This window comes from Palaemon carinicauda, chromosome 28 (genome assembly GCF_036898095.1).
Source record: "Palaemon carinicauda isolate YSFRI2023 chromosome 28, ASM3689809v2, whole genome shotgun sequence".
NCBI classification, from domain to species: Eukaryota; Metazoa; Arthropoda; class Malacostraca; order Decapoda; family Palaemonidae; genus Palaemon; species Palaemon carinicauda.
The window spans coordinates 58955051-58971337 of NC_090752.1; the positions used below are offsets into that span (position 1 = coordinate 58955051).

The 16287-nt window shown below is 42.4% G+C and overlaps 1 protein-coding gene across 3 annotated transcripts in view; it reads left to right on the plus strand.

Moving 5' to 3' along the window:
* The window catches only part of LOC137621621 (centromere protein L-like), a 117547-nt gene that overhangs the window by 88764 nt on the left and 12496 nt on the right, over nucleotides 1-16287 (plus strand). For 2 of the 3 annotated variants that reach the window (XM_068352067.1, XM_068352068.1), the window contains exon 8: nucleotides 14396-14528. In XM_068352067.1, the coding sequence (XP_068208168.1) occupies nucleotides 14396-14528 (133 nt within the window). The remainder of the gene's footprint in view (nucleotides 1-14395; nucleotides 14529-16287) is intronic. The other variant, XM_068352069.1, reaches the window with a different exon arrangement.

Consider the following 16287-nt stretch of genomic DNA (forward strand, 5'->3'; position numbering starts at 1 on the left):
ATAGTGGCTCACAAGTGGCTGAACAGCGTGTGGTTCCCTCTGGCATTGGAACTACGGCTGAAGTGTCTACCGTTATCAGATCCAGTTCTGACCCAGCGAGTTCAGAAGTCGACTGTCTGCGCTTCATCACAGAAAACCCGGAACCTGCAGCTCATGATTTTCTCTCCCTAGCGGTGAGAAAACGTTTCGGGATTTCGAATGACAGTATAGACTTCCCAGAGGAATATAAGTGCAAATCTACTAGAAGGCAATATGAGTCATCATGAAGGAAATGGGTGGCCTTTGTCAAGGCAAAGAATCCGCAAAAGATCTCGACGGACTTCTGCTTATCTTTCTTCATCCACCTCCATGGTCAAGGGTTAGCAGCCAACACAATATCAACGTGTAAATCAGCTTTAACAAGACCCATTTTATATGCCTTCCAGGTCGACCTCGCTAACGATATTTTTAATAAAATTCCGAAAGCCTGTGCTAGGCTCAGACCATCAGCACCTCCAAAGCCCATTTCATGGTCTTTAGATAAAGTTCTTCATTTCGCTTCGCTGTTGAACAATGAGGAGTGTGCTTTAAAGGATTTGACCCAAAAAGTTATTTTCCTATTTGCACTCGCGTCGGGGGCCAGGGTTAGTGAAATTGTAGCCCTCTCGAGAGAGGAGGGTCGTGTTCAGTTCTTGGATGGGGGAGAACTGAACCTGTTTCCGGATCCTATGTTTTTCGCCAAGAACGAGTTACCCACCAACAGGTGGGGTCCCTGGAGAATCTGCCCTCTGAAAGAAGATGCATCTCTATGTCCAGTGGAATGCCTAAAGGTCTATTTTCGTAGAACTTCAGACTTCAGGGGTGGTCAACTATTCAGGGGAGAAACATCAGGCTCAAATTTATCACTGAAACAACTTAGGGCGAAGATCACCTATTTTATTCGCAGAGCGTATCCAGACAGTACACCCGCAGGTCACGATCTGAGGAAAGTTAACTCATCCTTAAATTTCTTTAATTATATGGATTTTGAACATCTTTGTTCATACACTGGCTGGAAGTCTTCCAGAGTGTTCTTTCGTCACTATGTGAAGCAAGTGGTAGCAGTGGGTTGTGTTGTTAACCCTGCTGTTTAACTCTGCGAGGAACAGTGGATTTAATTGGGACGATTAATTCCGGGGTGAGTGTGTAGTTACGAAATGTTCTACAAACTAAGTGTTAGGGCACTGGGTTGCCCACATTGACTGTTCCACTTTCAAAGGTGAACCTAGCATAAGTGCAGACATGTGTGCCGAGCGTTTCCAACGCTAATGTAACTGATTAGTAATACAGACTTTTATAATTTTGATACCTCGGTATGTTAAAAGTGGCGCTAATGTTTTTCTTTCAGATAAACAAGTTTCTGTTTACTATCATGCTTATGCTTATTTGTTGGTTATCCTCCTCTTATATATATATAATGGTTGTTTAACCTGTTTTATTTATTGTTTGTCAATAAACTAGTTCTTGTGAACCTTGCGTCTCCTTCACCTGTGTCAATTTATTTTATATAGTTTTGCATTACGTTCTATGTATATTTATCTGGGATAATTCTAATAGATTGTTCCTTTATGCAAGCATTCTTTGCATTGGTTTATGCTTTCCCTTGGCGGGAGGACTCCATGCCCTGAGGGGACGGTGGCGGATATGCAAGTTTTCCGCCTACTCAGATATAAACCTTTGTCCAATCTAGTATTGAACGGAGAACTGGTCGATATTTCATATTGACTCAGTGGTTCTTTACAAACTATGCTTTACATGATATAGGGTGAGACCACTATATTGGCTTGTCTGTTATTCATACATAGGTATACTGTATGTACTCTTTCAGACTTTTCCAGAGTCTAGTAGGACTCTTCCCTGTAGGGGGCAGGAAGCACTAACATGGTCTATGGTTAGTTGAAAAGATGTATGACTGTAACATCTTAGGTCTCTAGGTCTAGTTGGCCGGGAAATGCCTTCGGGGAGTACGGCATGTTTTGAGAATCCACAGATACAGTAATGCTCTGGTATACTTCCATCAGGACAACATGGCTTGAGCCCAAAAAACGGATTTTTCAATATTAATCTTACCCGATGATCATGTAGCTGTCAACTCCGTTGCCCGACAGAAATCTACGGTCGGGATACGCCAGCGATCGCTATCCAGGTGGGGGTGTACACAACAGCGCCATCTGTGAGTAGGTACTCAAGTACTTCTTGTCAACAAGAACTCAATTTTTCCTCTGTCGTGCCGCCGGCAAGACCTACTTGGATACGCTGTTGATTCTGGAGTTGTTGTTCACGATTTGGTGATGTATTTACTCTAGAGTTTAGCCTTCGCTATTCAGGAAGCTTTATCATTAGCTTAGCAAGCTTTTGGAATTAATTTGGATTAATTGTTAACGAACTTTGCTAGGTTTTGGAATCCCCCCTTGACTACTTCTAAATTCAAGATGTCTGACCAGTCTCAAGTCCCTAAATACAGGCAGTGTAGTGTTAGGACTTGTGCTAGGCGTCTTCCGAAGGCCTCTTTAGATCCTCACACCGTTTGTTTCAATTGTAGGGGTAAAACCTGTCAATTGGAAGATCGATGTGGGGAATGCGCTGGGCTTTCGGAATTCGATTTTAACGAATTCCTCAAAAATGCACGTAGGTTAGAGAAGGAGAGAATCAGGAGGAGTTCTTCTCGCTCTGTGGATTTTTCCTCTCCCCATGCCCCTCAACCTTTTCCTTCCCCTGTGGTGGTGACTCCCGAACCTGCTACTAGTGCTCAGCCATCCATGGCGGATATGTTGCGTGCCATTCAGGCTCTAGGTGACCGAGTGGAGTCATTGGCTAATGACCGTAATCAGCTCTTGGCAGATGTCAGAGAGCTGAAAGCGAAAAGTGCAGTGGGAAGTGTTAGTGCTAGTGATGTGAAAAGTGTCAGTGTCAGTGTTGCGCATGAGGGTACATCTGTGCGTGCCAGTCGTCCTCCCTGTCCGGGACCTCTTGCAAGCTCCCAAGCCCAGGGGAGAAGCAATGTCGAAGGACCAAAGGGTTCGGCAGGCCTTGATCGGCGCACGGATGTATCCTCAGTGGTTGCGGACGTATCTGTTCAAGATCGTCCCATCCACAAACAGACGAATGAGCCCTTACATTCCTCGTCTGTGGAAGAAGTTTCCAGGAGGAAACGATGGACCAAGGTCTCACGACCGCTCAAACGTAAGGTCCCTTCCGAGCGAGTCCAACGGCCCAGGTGTAGCCACTGGGTCAGTTCGGACTCGCTGCAGTCATCTGATGACTGCACACCTCCCAAGAGAGGTAGAGTGGTTCCACAACAGGCCTCTGCTCCGTCTGTTGTTGCTCCGACCACGGTAGACCCTAAGTGGTCCATGCTGCAGACTATGCAGTCTCAGCTTGCGGCATTCATGCAGGAGTATCATGCTGAGAAGGTTAACACTGCACCTGTTAACCTACAACCCGCCGAGGTTGTGCGCTCAGCAGATACTGCGGCTGCCTGCTCCCACACTCCACCTGTGAGAGCTCCACCACCGATGCGCAGTCCACCCTGCCAGACGCATGTTCTTGCTGCTGTAGAGCTGCCGGGTTCCAGCACTATGCGGCTTTCTCCGCAACCCATGCGGCATGCGCCGCATACAATACAGCATGCTCCGCAACCCACCGCAGCCCCACCCACGCACCAGCACTCTGCTTTTGTTGTTGCCAGCTCGCAGACAGACCAGCAGCGGCATGATGTTGGATCCGCAGCTACGCATGCACCCGTTCTGCCGGATTCAGCCGTTCAGCTTTCTGCTCTGCCTTTGCCACTTCCTACTCAGCTTTCGGATGATGGAGTATCGGATGACGAAGCTGCACACTTGGATGAGCCACACTCTGACTTTGAAGGGCTCAAGTCTACGCCTCCCTCCTTAGACTTTCGTAAAGTCCTTGCCTTGTTCAGGGACTTGTATCCTGAGCAGTTTGTGTCTGCAACCCCTCGCTCGCCTCCCTCCGAGTTTGCTCTGGGCATGCAGTCTGCTGCGCCTGCCTTCACCAAGCTTGTTCTCGCACGATCATCTAAGAGAGCTTTGAGGGTTATGGGAGAGTGGTTGCATTCCAAGAAGCAACTGGGAAAGACTGCATTCATCTTTCCGCCTACCAAGCTTGCTTCCAAGTCGTAGCGTCTGGTATGCCACGGGAGAGGAACCCGGCTTGGGAGTTCCTGCCTCTGCCCAGGGCGACTTCTCAAGTCTGGTTGACTCTCCCCGCAGGTTGGCTATGAGACGATCGAAGATCTGCTGGTCCTTTTCTGATATGGACCATCTGTTGAAGGGAGTCTTTCGTGCCTTCGAGATCTTCAACTTCCTCGATTGGTGTTTGGGAGCCTTAAGCAGGAAGACTTCCCCTTCAGATAGGGACTCTGCCATGCTGATCATGTCTAGCATGGACAAAGCCATTCGGGATGGGTCTGGTGAACTTGCGGCTTCGTACGTGTCGGGAGTGCTCAAGAAGAGAGAACATCTTTGCTCCTTCTTATCGGCTGGTATCACTCCTTGCCAGAAGTCAGAGTTGTTGTTTGCTCCTCTCTCCAAGTGTCTGTTTCCGGAGGAGCTGATTAAGGGGATGGCTGCCTCTCTTATCCAGAAGGATACCCATGATCTGATGGCTTCTTCTGCACGTAAGGCTAAAACCTTACCTTCCGTGCCTAGACCCTTCCGCCCTGCAGCAGTAGACACTCCTGCAACTCGGTTCATCCCGCCCTTTCGTGGCAGAACCTCCAGCAGAGGAGGTACCCGTGCCGACAGTCACCGTGGCAAATCCAAGAAGGGTTCCAAGTCCGCAAAAGGCAAGTTCTGACTTTCTTCCTCTCCAGACAGCAGTGGGAGCCAGACTCAAGACCTTCTGGCAAGCTTGGGAGAGCAGAGGTGCAGACGCTCAGTCTGTGAAGTGGCTAAGGGAGGGATACAGAATTCCGTTCTGCCGCAGTCCCCCTCTAGCTACATCTCCCATCAACCTCTCTCCCAACTACAAGGAGAAGGACAAGAGGCTAGCGTTGCAACAAGAGGTGTCGCTCTTGCTACAAAAGGAAGCGGTTTTCATAGTCCGGGACCATCAATCCCCGGGCTTCTACAACCGTCTCTTCCTGGTAGCGAAGAAGACAGGAGGTTGGAGACCGGTGCTGGACGTCAGTGCTCTCAATGCTTTTGTCACCAAGCAGACGTTCACGATGGAGACGACGAAGTCGGTCCTAGCAGCAGTCAGGCAGGAGGACTGGATGGTCTCGTTAGACCTGAAAGACGCGTACTTTCACGTCCCCATCCATCCAGACTCCCAACCTTTCCTAAGGTTCGTCTTTGGAAAGGTTGTGTACCAGTTCCAAGCCCTGTGCTTTGGCCTAAGCACGGCACCTCTTGTGTTTACCAGACTGATGAGGAATATTGCGAAATTCCTTCACTTGGCAGACATCAGAGCCTCCCTCTATTTGGACGACTGGCTTTTAAGAGCTCCAACAAGTCGTCGCTGTCTGGAGAATCTCAGATGGACTATGGATCTGACCAAGGAACTGGGCCTCCTGGTCAATATAGAGAAGTCCCAGCTCGTCCCATCCCAGACCATTGTCTATCTAGGTATGGAGATTCAGAGTCGAGCTTTTCGGGCTTTTCCGTCGGCCCCAAGGATCAATCAAGCCCTAGAATGCATCCAGAGCATGCTGAGAAGGAACCGATGTTCAGTCAGGCAGTGGATGAGTCTAACAGGGACACTTTCATCGCTGGCCCAGTTCATCGAGTTAGGGAGACTCCACCTCCGCCCCCTTCAGTATCATCTAGCTGCTCACTGGGTAAAGGACACGACGCTAGAGGCGGTCTCAGTGCCTGTTTCCGAAGAGATGAGGTCTACTCTAACGTGGTGGAAGAACAGCATTCTTCTCAAGGAAGGTCTACCTTTGGCTGTTCAGACCCCCGACCACCGTCTCTTCTCGGACGCATCGGACACGGGCTGGGGTGCGACACTGGACGGACAGGAATGCTCGGGCACATGGAATCAGGAGCAAAGGACACTTCACATCAATTGCAAGGAGTTGTTGGCGGTTCATCTGGCCTTGATAAACTTCAAGTCCCTCCAGCTAAACAAGGTGGTGGAGGTGAACTCCGACAACACCACAGCCTTGGCTTACATCTCCAAGCAGGGAGGGACTCATTCGAGGAAGTTGTTCGAGATCGCAAGGGACCTCCTCATTTGGTCAAACGATCGAAAGCTTTCGCTGGTAACGAGGTTCATTCAGGGCGATATGAATGTCATGGCAGATCGCCTCAGCCGGAAGGGTCAGGTCATCCCCACAGAGTGAACCCTTCACAAGAATGTTTGCAGCAGACTATGGGCCCTGTGGGGTCAGCCAACCATAGATCTATTCGCTACCTCGATGACCAGGAGGCTCCCGATGTATTGTTCTCCGATTCCAGACCCAGCAGCAGTTCACGTGGATGCCTTTCTGCTGGATTGGTCCCATCTCGACCTGTATGCGTTCCCGCCGTTCAAGATTGTCAACAGGGTACTTCAGAAGTTCGCCTCTCACAAAGGGACACGGCTGACGTTGGTTGCTCCCCTCTGGCCCGCGAGAGAATGGTTCACCGAGGTACTGCAATAGCTAGTCGACGTTCCCAGGACTCTTCCTCTAAGAGTGGACCTTCTGCGTCAACCTCACGTAAAGAAGGTACACCCAAACCTCCACGCTCTTCGTCTGACTGCCTTCAGACTATCGAAAGACTCTCAAGAGCTAGAGGCTTTTCGAAGGAGGCAGCCAGAGCGATTGCCAGAGCAAGGAGGACATCCACTCTCAGAGTCTATCAGTCTAAATGGGAAGTCTTCCGAAGCTGGTGCAAGGCGAATGCAGTTTCCTCAACCAGTACCACTGTAACCCAGATTGCTGACTTCCTGTTACATCTAAGGAACGTAAGATCCCTATCAGCTCCTACGATCAAGGGTTACAGAAGTATGTTGGCAGCGGTATTCCGCCACAGAGGCTTGGATCTTTCCACCAACAAAGATCTACAGGACCTCCTTAGGTCTTTTGAGACCTCAAAGGAACGTCGGTTGTCCACTCCAGGCTGGAATCTAGACGTGGTTTTAAGGTTCCTAATGTCATCAAGATTTGAACCGCTCCAATCAGCCTCTTTTAAGGACCTCACATTAAAAACTCTTTTCCTCGTGTGCTTAGCAACAGCTAAAAGAGTAAGTGAGATCCACGCCTTCAGCAGGAACATAGGTTTTACTTCTGAAACGGCTACATGTTCCTTGCAGCTCGGTTTTTTGGCTAAAAACGAGCTTCCTTCCCGTCCTTGGCCTAAGTCGTTCGAGATCCCAAGCCTGTCCAACTTGGTGGGGAACGAACTAGAGAGAGTACTTTGCCCAGTAAGAGCTCTTAGGTACTATTTAAGAAGGTCAAAGCCATTACGAGGACAATCAGAAGCTTTATGGTGTGCTATCAAGAAGCCTACTCTACCGATGTCTAAGAACGCAGTTTCTTACTACATCAGGCTTCTGATTAGAGAAGCACATTCTCATCTGAAGGAAGAAGACCTTGCTTTGCTGAAGGTAAGGACACATGAAGTGAGAGCTGTTGCTACTTCAGTGGCCTTCAAACAGAACCGTTCTCTGCAGAGTGTTATGGATGCAACCTATTGGAGAAGCAAGTCAGTGTTCGCATCATTCTATCTCAAAGATGTCCAGTCTCTTTACGAGAACTGCTACACCCTGGGACCATTCGTAGCAGCGAGTGCAGTAGTAGGTGAGGGCTCAGCCACTACATTCCCATAATCCCATAACCTTTTTAATCTTTCTCTTGAATACTTTTTATTGTTTTTTGGGTTGTACGGAAGGCTAAGAAGCCTTCCGCATCCTGGTTGATTTGGCGGGTGGTCAAATTCTTTCTTGAGAAGCGCCTAGGTTAGAGGTTGTGATGAGGTCCTTTAGTATGGGTTGCAGCCCTTTATACTTCAGCACCTAGGAGTCGTTCAGCATCCTAAGAGGACCGCTAGGCTCAGTAAGGAAGACGTACTTACAAAAGGCAGAGTAATAGTTCAAGTCGACTTCCTTACCAGGTACTTATTTATTTTATGTTTGTTATTTTGAATAACTGATAAAATGAAATACGGGATACTTAGCTTCTTTGTTAACATGTATGCTGGTCTCCACCCACCACCCTGGGTGTGAATCAGCTACATGATCATCGGGTAAGATTAATATTGAAAAATGTTATTTTCATTAGTAAAATAAATTTTTGAATATACTTACCCGATGATTATGAATTTAAGAACCCGCCCTTCCTCCCCATAGAGAACCAGTGGACCGAGGAGAAAATTGAGTTCTTGTTGACAAGAAGTACTTGAGTACCTACTCACAGATGGCGCTGTTGTGTACACCCCCACCTGGATAGCGATCGCTGGCGTATCCCGACCGTAGATTTCTGTCGGGCAACGGAGTTGACAGCTACATGATCATCGGGTAAGTATATTCAAAAATTTATTTTACTAATGAAAATAACATTTTGAGCGAAGCGAAAAATCTATTTTTGGGTGAGATGGCCATGTCATCCTGATGGACCCGCCCTTTCCTTTCTTTTAAAGGGCTGTAGGTCCCCTCCCTACATACAGTATCTGTAGCACCTCGTGTATCGCTACAAGGAATACAGATGGCGCCGTGAGCGGCGCAATGCACGCTTACGAAACGGGAGAGGAGAGATACGTTGCGAGCGGCTCTCCTTTCTTTCTCGTTTTCGTTTTCTTGCCAATTGACCCCTTCGAAGTGTTACCTCTGTTCGGGGTGCAGATTGCTATGTGGCGTGTCAAGAACACGTCCTCTGATATTTCGCGATATCCCTGGTTCTTTTATTAGGGATATTCGCTCCAGGAGTTAGAATTCTGGGTATCTTAAGGTAAATTCTCTGGGAATATCGCCGTAGTTATATACAGTATACCCAAGGAAGCTACCCTTTAGGAACTTCCATCAGGACGACATGGCCATCTCGCCCAAAAATAGATTTTTCGCTTCGCTCAAAATCCGTTTTTTAGTTGTTTACTTTCTAACATTCAGATTCCTTACTCCCTCTGATTACTTTGAGCTGTTTAATATTGTTTTGTAGAAAGTTTTACTCATTTAGGCCATGCTTATGAGATTTCTTTCTTGAATTTCCATGCATAAAATTGATTTATTACAATACATTTATAGATTATTTAAAGAATTCTACAGATATCTGTTAACGGTAGCTTTTGATAGATTCTGAAATCTCCCATTATTTATTTGTAATAAGAGAAGTACTGATGAATGTTTTGTGTTAGGGTGAAGAGGAGTCTCTTGCCATTCACAGTTGAACCTCGCGCAAGTAGCTTTTGATAGATTCTGAAATCTTCCATTATTTATTTGTAATAAAAAAAATACTAATGAATGTTTTGTGTTAGGGTGAAGAAGAGTCTCTTGCCATTCACAGTTGAACCTCGCGCAAGTAGCTTTTGATAGATTCTGAAATCTTCCATTATTTATTTGTAATAAAAAAAATACTAATGAATGTTTTGTGTTAGGGTGAAGAAGTGTCTCTTGCCATTCACAGTTGAACCTCGCGCAAGTAGCTTTTGATAGATTCTGAAATCTTCCATTATTTATCTGTAATAAAAAAAATACTAATGAATGTTTTGTGTTAGGGTGAAGAAGAGTCTCTTGCCATTCACAGTTGAACCTCGCGCAAGTAGCTTTTGATAGATTCTGAAATCTTCCATTATTTATTTGTAATAGAATAAATACGGATGAATGTTTTCTGTTAGGTGAAGAGGAGTCTCTTGCCATTCACAGTTGAACCTCGAGCAAGTAGCTTTGGATAGATTCTGAAATCTTCCATTATTTATTTGTAATAGAATAAATACGGATGAATGTTTTCTGTTAGGTGAAGAAGAGTCTCTTGCCATTCACAGTTGAGCCTCGCGCAATTAGCTTTTGATAGATTCTGAAATCTTCCATTATTTATTTGTAATAAAAAAAATACTAATGAATGTTTTCTGTTAGGTGAAGAAGAGTCTCTTGCCATTCATAGTTGAACCTCGAGCATGTAGCTTTTGATAGATTCTGAAATCTTCCATTATTTATTTGTAATAGAATAAATACGGATGAATGTTTTCTGTTAGGTGAAGAAGAGTCTCTTGCCATTCACAGTTGAACCTCGCGCAAGTAGCTTTTGATAGATTCTGAAATCTTCCATTATTTATTTGTAATAAAAAAAATACTAATGAATGTTTTCTGTTAGGTGAAGAAGAGTCTCTTGCCATTCATAGTTGAACCTCGAGCATGTAGCTTTTGATAGATTCTGAAATCTTCCATTATTTATTTGTAATAGAATAAATACGGATGAATGTTTTCTGTTAGGTGAAGAAGAGTCTCTTGCCATTCACAGTTGAACCTCGCGCAATTAGCTTTTGATAGATTCTGAAATCTTCCATTATTTATTTGTAATAAAAAAAATACTAATGAATGTTTTCTGTTAGGTGAAGAAGAGTCTCTTGCCATTCATAGTTGAACCTCGAGCATGTAGCTTTTGATAGATTCTGAAATCTTCCATTATTTATTTGTAATAGAATAAATACGGATGAATGTTTTCTGTTAGGTGAAGAAGAGTCTCTTGCCATTCATAGTTGAACCTCGCGCAAGTAGCTTTGGATAGATTCTGAAATCTTCCATTATTTATTTGTAATAAAAAAAATACTAATGAATGTTTTCTGTTAGGTGAAGAGGATTCTCTTGCCATTCACAGTTGAACCTCGCGCAAGTAGCTTTGGATAGATTCTGAAATCTTCCATTATTTATTTGTAATAGAATAATTACGGATGAATGTTTTCTGTTAGGTGAAGAGGAGTCTCTTGCCATTCATAGTTGAACCTCGCGCAAGTAGCTTTGGATAGATTCTGAAATCTTCCATTATTTATTTGTAATAGAATAATTACGGATGAATGTTTTCTGTTAGGTGAAGAGGAGTCTCTTGCCATTCATAGTTGAACCTCGCGCAAGTAGCTTTTGATAGATTCTGAAATCTTCCATTATTTATTTGTAATAGAATAAATACGGATGAATGTTTTCTGTTAGGTGAAGAAGAGTCTCTTGCCATTCACAGTTGAACCTCGCGCAAGTAGCTTTGGATAGATTCTGAAATCTTCCATTATTTATTTGTAATAGAATAATTACGGATGAATGTTTTCTGTTAGGTGAAGAAGAGTCTCTTGCCATTCATAGTTGAACCTCGCGCAAGTAGCTTTTGATAGATTCTGAAATCTTCCATTATTTATTTGTAATAGAATAAATACGGATGAATGTTTTCTGTTAGGTGAAGAAGAGTCTCTTGCCATTCACAGTTGAACCTCGCGCAAGTAGCTTTGGATAGATTCTGAAATCTTCCATTATTTATTTGTAATAGAATAATTACGGATGAATGTTTTCTGTTAGGTGAAGAAGAGTCTCTTGCCATTCACAGTTGAACCTCGCGCAAGTAGCTTTGGATAGATTCTGAAATCTTCCATTATTTATTTGTAATAGAATAAATACGGATGAATGTTTTCTGTTAGGTGAAGAAGAGTCTCTTGCCATTCATAGTTGAACCTCGCGCAAGTAGCTTTGGATAGATTCTGAAATCTTCCATTATTTATTTGTAATAGAATAAATACGGATGAATGTTTTCTGTTAGGTGAAGAGGAGTCTCTTGCCATTCACAGTTGAACCTCGCGCAAGTAGCTTTGGATAGATTCTGAAATCTTCCATTATTTATTTGTAATAGAATAATTACGGATGAATGTTTTCTGTTAGGTGAAGAGGAGTCTCTTGCCATTCACAGTTGAACCTCGCACATGTAGCTTTTGATAGATTCTGAAATCTTCCATTATTTATTTGTAATAGAATAATTACGGATGAATGTTTTCTGTTAGGTGAAGAAGAGTCTCTTGCCATTCATAGTTGAACCTCGCACATGTAGCTTTTGATAGATTCTGAAATCTTCCATTATTTATTTGTAATAGAATAATTACAGATGAATGTTTTCTGTTAGGTGAAGAAGAGTCTCTTGCCATTCACAGTTGAACCTCGCGCAAGTAGCTTTGGATAGATTCTGAAATCTTCCATTATTTATTTGTAATAGAATAATTACGGATGAATGTTTTCTGTTAGGTGAAGAGGAGTCTCTTGCCATTCACAGTTGAACCTCGCACATGTAGCTTTTGATAGATTCTGAAATCTTCCATTATTTATTTGTAATAGAATAATTACGGATGAATGTTTTCTGTTAGGTGAAGAAGAGTCTCTTGCCATTCACAGTTGAACCTCGCACATGTAGCTTTTGATAGATTCTGAAATCTTCCATTATTTATTTGTAATAGAATAATTACGGATGAATGTTTTCTGTTAGGTGAAGAGGAGTCTCTTGCCATTCACAGTTGAACCTCGCGCAAGTAGCTTTGGATAGATTCTGAAATCTTCCATTATTTATTTGTAATAGAATAATTACAGATGAATGTTTTCTGTTAGGTGAAGAAGAGTCTCTTGCCATTCACAGTTGAACCTCGCACATGTAGCTTTTGATAGATTCTGAAATCTTCCATTATTTATTTGTAATAGAATAATTACAGATGAATGTTTTCTGTTAGGTGAAGAAGAGTCTCTTGCCATTCACAGTTGAACCTCGCGCATGTAGCTTTTGATAGATTCTGAAATCTTCCATTATTTATTTGTAATAAAAAAAATACTAATGAATGTTTTCTGTTAGGTGAAGAAGAGTCTCTTGCCATTCACAGTTGAACCTCGCACATGTAGCTTTTGATAGATTCTGAAATCTTCCATTATTTATTTGTAATAGAATAATTACGGATGAATGTTTTCTGTTAGGTGAAGAAGAGTCTCTTGCCATTCACAGTTGAACCTCGCGCATGTAGCTTTTAATAGATTCTGAAATCTTCCATTATTTATTTGTAATAGAATAATTACGGATGAATGTTTTCTGTTAGGTGAAGAGGAGTCTCTTGCCATTCACAGTTGAACCTCGCGCATGTAGCTTTTAATAGATTCTGAAATCTTCCATTATTTATTTGTAATAGAATAATTACGGATGAATGTTTTCTGTTAGGTGAAGAGGAGTCTCTTGCCATTCACAGTTGAACCTCGCGCAAGTAGCTTTGGATAGATTCTGAAATCTTCCATTATTTATTTGTAATAGAATAATTACAGATGAATGTTTTCTGTTAGGTGAAGAAGAGTCTCTTGCCATTCACAGTTGAACCTCGCACATGTAGCTTTTGATAGATTCTGAAATCTTCCATTATTTATTTGTAATAGAATAATTACAGATGAATGTTTTCTGTTAGGTGAAGAAGAGTCTCTTGCCATTCACAGTTGAACCTCGCGCATGTAGCTTTTGATAGATTCTGAAATCTTCCATTATTTATTTGTAATAAAAAAATACTAATGAATGTTTTCTGTTAGGTGAAGAGGAGTCTCTTGCCATTCACAGTTGAACCTCGCACATGTAGCTTTTGATAGATTCTGAAATCTTCCATTATTTATTTGTAATAGAATAATTACAGATGAATGTTTTCTGTTAGGTGAAGAAGAGTCTCTTGCCATTCACAGTTGAACCTCGCGCATGTAGCTTTTAATAGATTCTGAAATCTTCCATTATTTATTTGTAATAGAATAATTACGGATGAATGTTTTCTGTTAGGTGAAGAGGAGTCTCTTGCCATTCACAGTTGAACCTCGAGCATGTAGCTTTTGATAGATTCTGAAATCTTCTATTATTTATTTGTAATAGAATAATTACGGATGAATGTTTTCTGTTAGGTGAAGAGGAATCTTTTGCCATTCACAGTTGAACCTCGAGCATGTAGCTTTTGATAGATTCTGAAATCTTCCATTATTTATTTGTAATAGAATAATTACGGATGAATGTTTTCTGTTAGGTGAAGAAGAGTCTCTTGCCATTCACAGTTGAACCTCGCGCAAGTAGCTTTGGATAGATTCTGAAATCTTCCATTATTTATTTGTAATAGAATAATTACGGATGAATGTTTTCTGTTAGGTGAAGAGGAATCTCTTGCCATTCACAGTTGAACCTCGAGCATGTAGCTTTTGATAGATTCTGAAATCTTCCATTATTTATTTGTTATGGAATAAATACTAATGAATGTTTTCTGTTAGGTGAAAAGGAGTCTCTTGCCATTCACAGTTGAACCTCGCGCATGTAGGCGACTGTTACCTAGAATTTGATTTGGATTATTGATTTACTAGTCTCACTGTTACTAATATAAAATAGTTGTAAATGAGCTTAAGTATGATTTGTAGTAAATGGGAGACTGAAAGCTTTTTAATAATTAAATCATATTTGATTGTTTTTCAGATCTAATGGTAGACTTTATGTACCATATCCATCCACCCGCAGGAAAGGAGCATTTGCCTATTCCAAACCAAAGAGGAAAGCCCAGGATAACAACGAGCGTTAATTTGAAAGATATTCAACATATCTGGAAACAGTGAGTAATAGCATCGTAGTTGGGAGTTTCCATGAGACTTTTCGTGGTGTCCTTGACAAGTATAGTTACCTATAGTGATGATTAGGAATGCATAATGATTGTAGAGTCATGGAGATTTCATAACTTATATATGTATATTTTGTGTAAAAATTGCTTCACAGGCGATCCCATTACTTTTACTTAGCTTTTGGCCCTATTTTTAGTCAAGGGTTGATTGATTTATGCCCAAATTATTATTATTAATATTATTATTATTATTAATTGCTAAGCTACAACCCTAATTGGCAAAGCAGAATGCTATAAGCCCAAGGGCTCCGAAAGGGAAAATAGCCCAGAGAAGGAAAGGAAACAAGGAAAAATAAAATATTTAGAGACCAGTAACAACATTAAAATATATCTCCTATAAAAACTGTAAAGATAGAATAGTGTGGCCGAGTGTACCCTCAAGTGTGTTGGCCCTTTTGTTGGCTTAGAGACCCCGTGTTCACATTTGACTTCTTCCTCCAGTAATGCCTACTCTCACTCCTCATCTCCTATTTCACGCTTCCACTGATTCCTCGCAATGAAACGAGGAGGCCTGTCTAAAGTACCCGGTATTAATCTTGGAGCTTTTCACCTCTGCCAAGGAGTCACCTGCTTGCTCCACCAAGAGGCCCAGGTGTGATGAAGGTCTATGTAGAGATCAACTGGGTTGAGGTTGGGGACAAGAAGATTAAAACTTTTGATAAGACACTAGGGTAAATCTACGATATCTAAGCCTAAAAGAGGCATGATATATTTCTTTGGTAAACACTGTACTGTCCATGTCTTGAACATTGTTTCTGACATCAAAAGCCTTGCTATTTTCCATGTGTTGCCTTTACTTATATGTTCCCCTTAAGCTATCTTGAGTAAAGCAATGTCAGATCATCAAGATACGTAGGATTTAAGGCTATCCAGGAGAATGGCTTTTGTCTTCAGAAACAGATTTTTTTAGGTGTAACTCAAGAATTGATGAATCAATAATTGGAAAGCTTCAGCTTCTTTCATCCTTTAAAGGAAGAAGCTGTCAGAGGGGAACAACCCCGTCTGGCCTTCTTTTTCATGTGACTGCTATACTTCGGTTGGGAGGTCTACCACTCCCAGCAATTATCACAAGGGGAGTTTATTTCATATCTCTTTGCTCTAAAAACAACTCAAAAGGGATGGGGATCGATTTCCACTGCTCATGAAGGTGCTTCAAGACTGTTTCAGGTTCACATAAATACATAAACACTTCATTCTGCGTATAGAGGAAAAGAATCACACAAAGCAATGAAGGAATGTCAATAATGGACGACCATTTGTTGTCACAACCAAGAGCAGAGCGAGAAGATGTACACTAGCATCAACTTACTGAAACACTGGTGGGTCCTTTATGCAACCATACAATGTTCCCAGACTCACAATAATTCTTCAATCTGGTCGTAACAAAAGCTGCACCAGAACATGCCTGATATATGACTGGGGTTTGTATAGCTAGGAAAAATACAAATTGTTTTTGTGACTAGAACTTACCTGGCAGTTATATTTATATAGCTTAGTCTCTGACGTCGGGCAGAATTTTTAAAAAATCGCGGCAACCGCCGTGTGGTGGTTGTGCGGTTAAGTGGTTAACAACCCTTACAGGGTGGTACTTGGAATCATTCTCGTTTTCTGTTCCTCAGATCATCTCTGCCGGTTGGACTGACAACATCGTTGGTCCGCCATTGGAGTTTTTCGTTTCGCTTTCCCTGTGTCG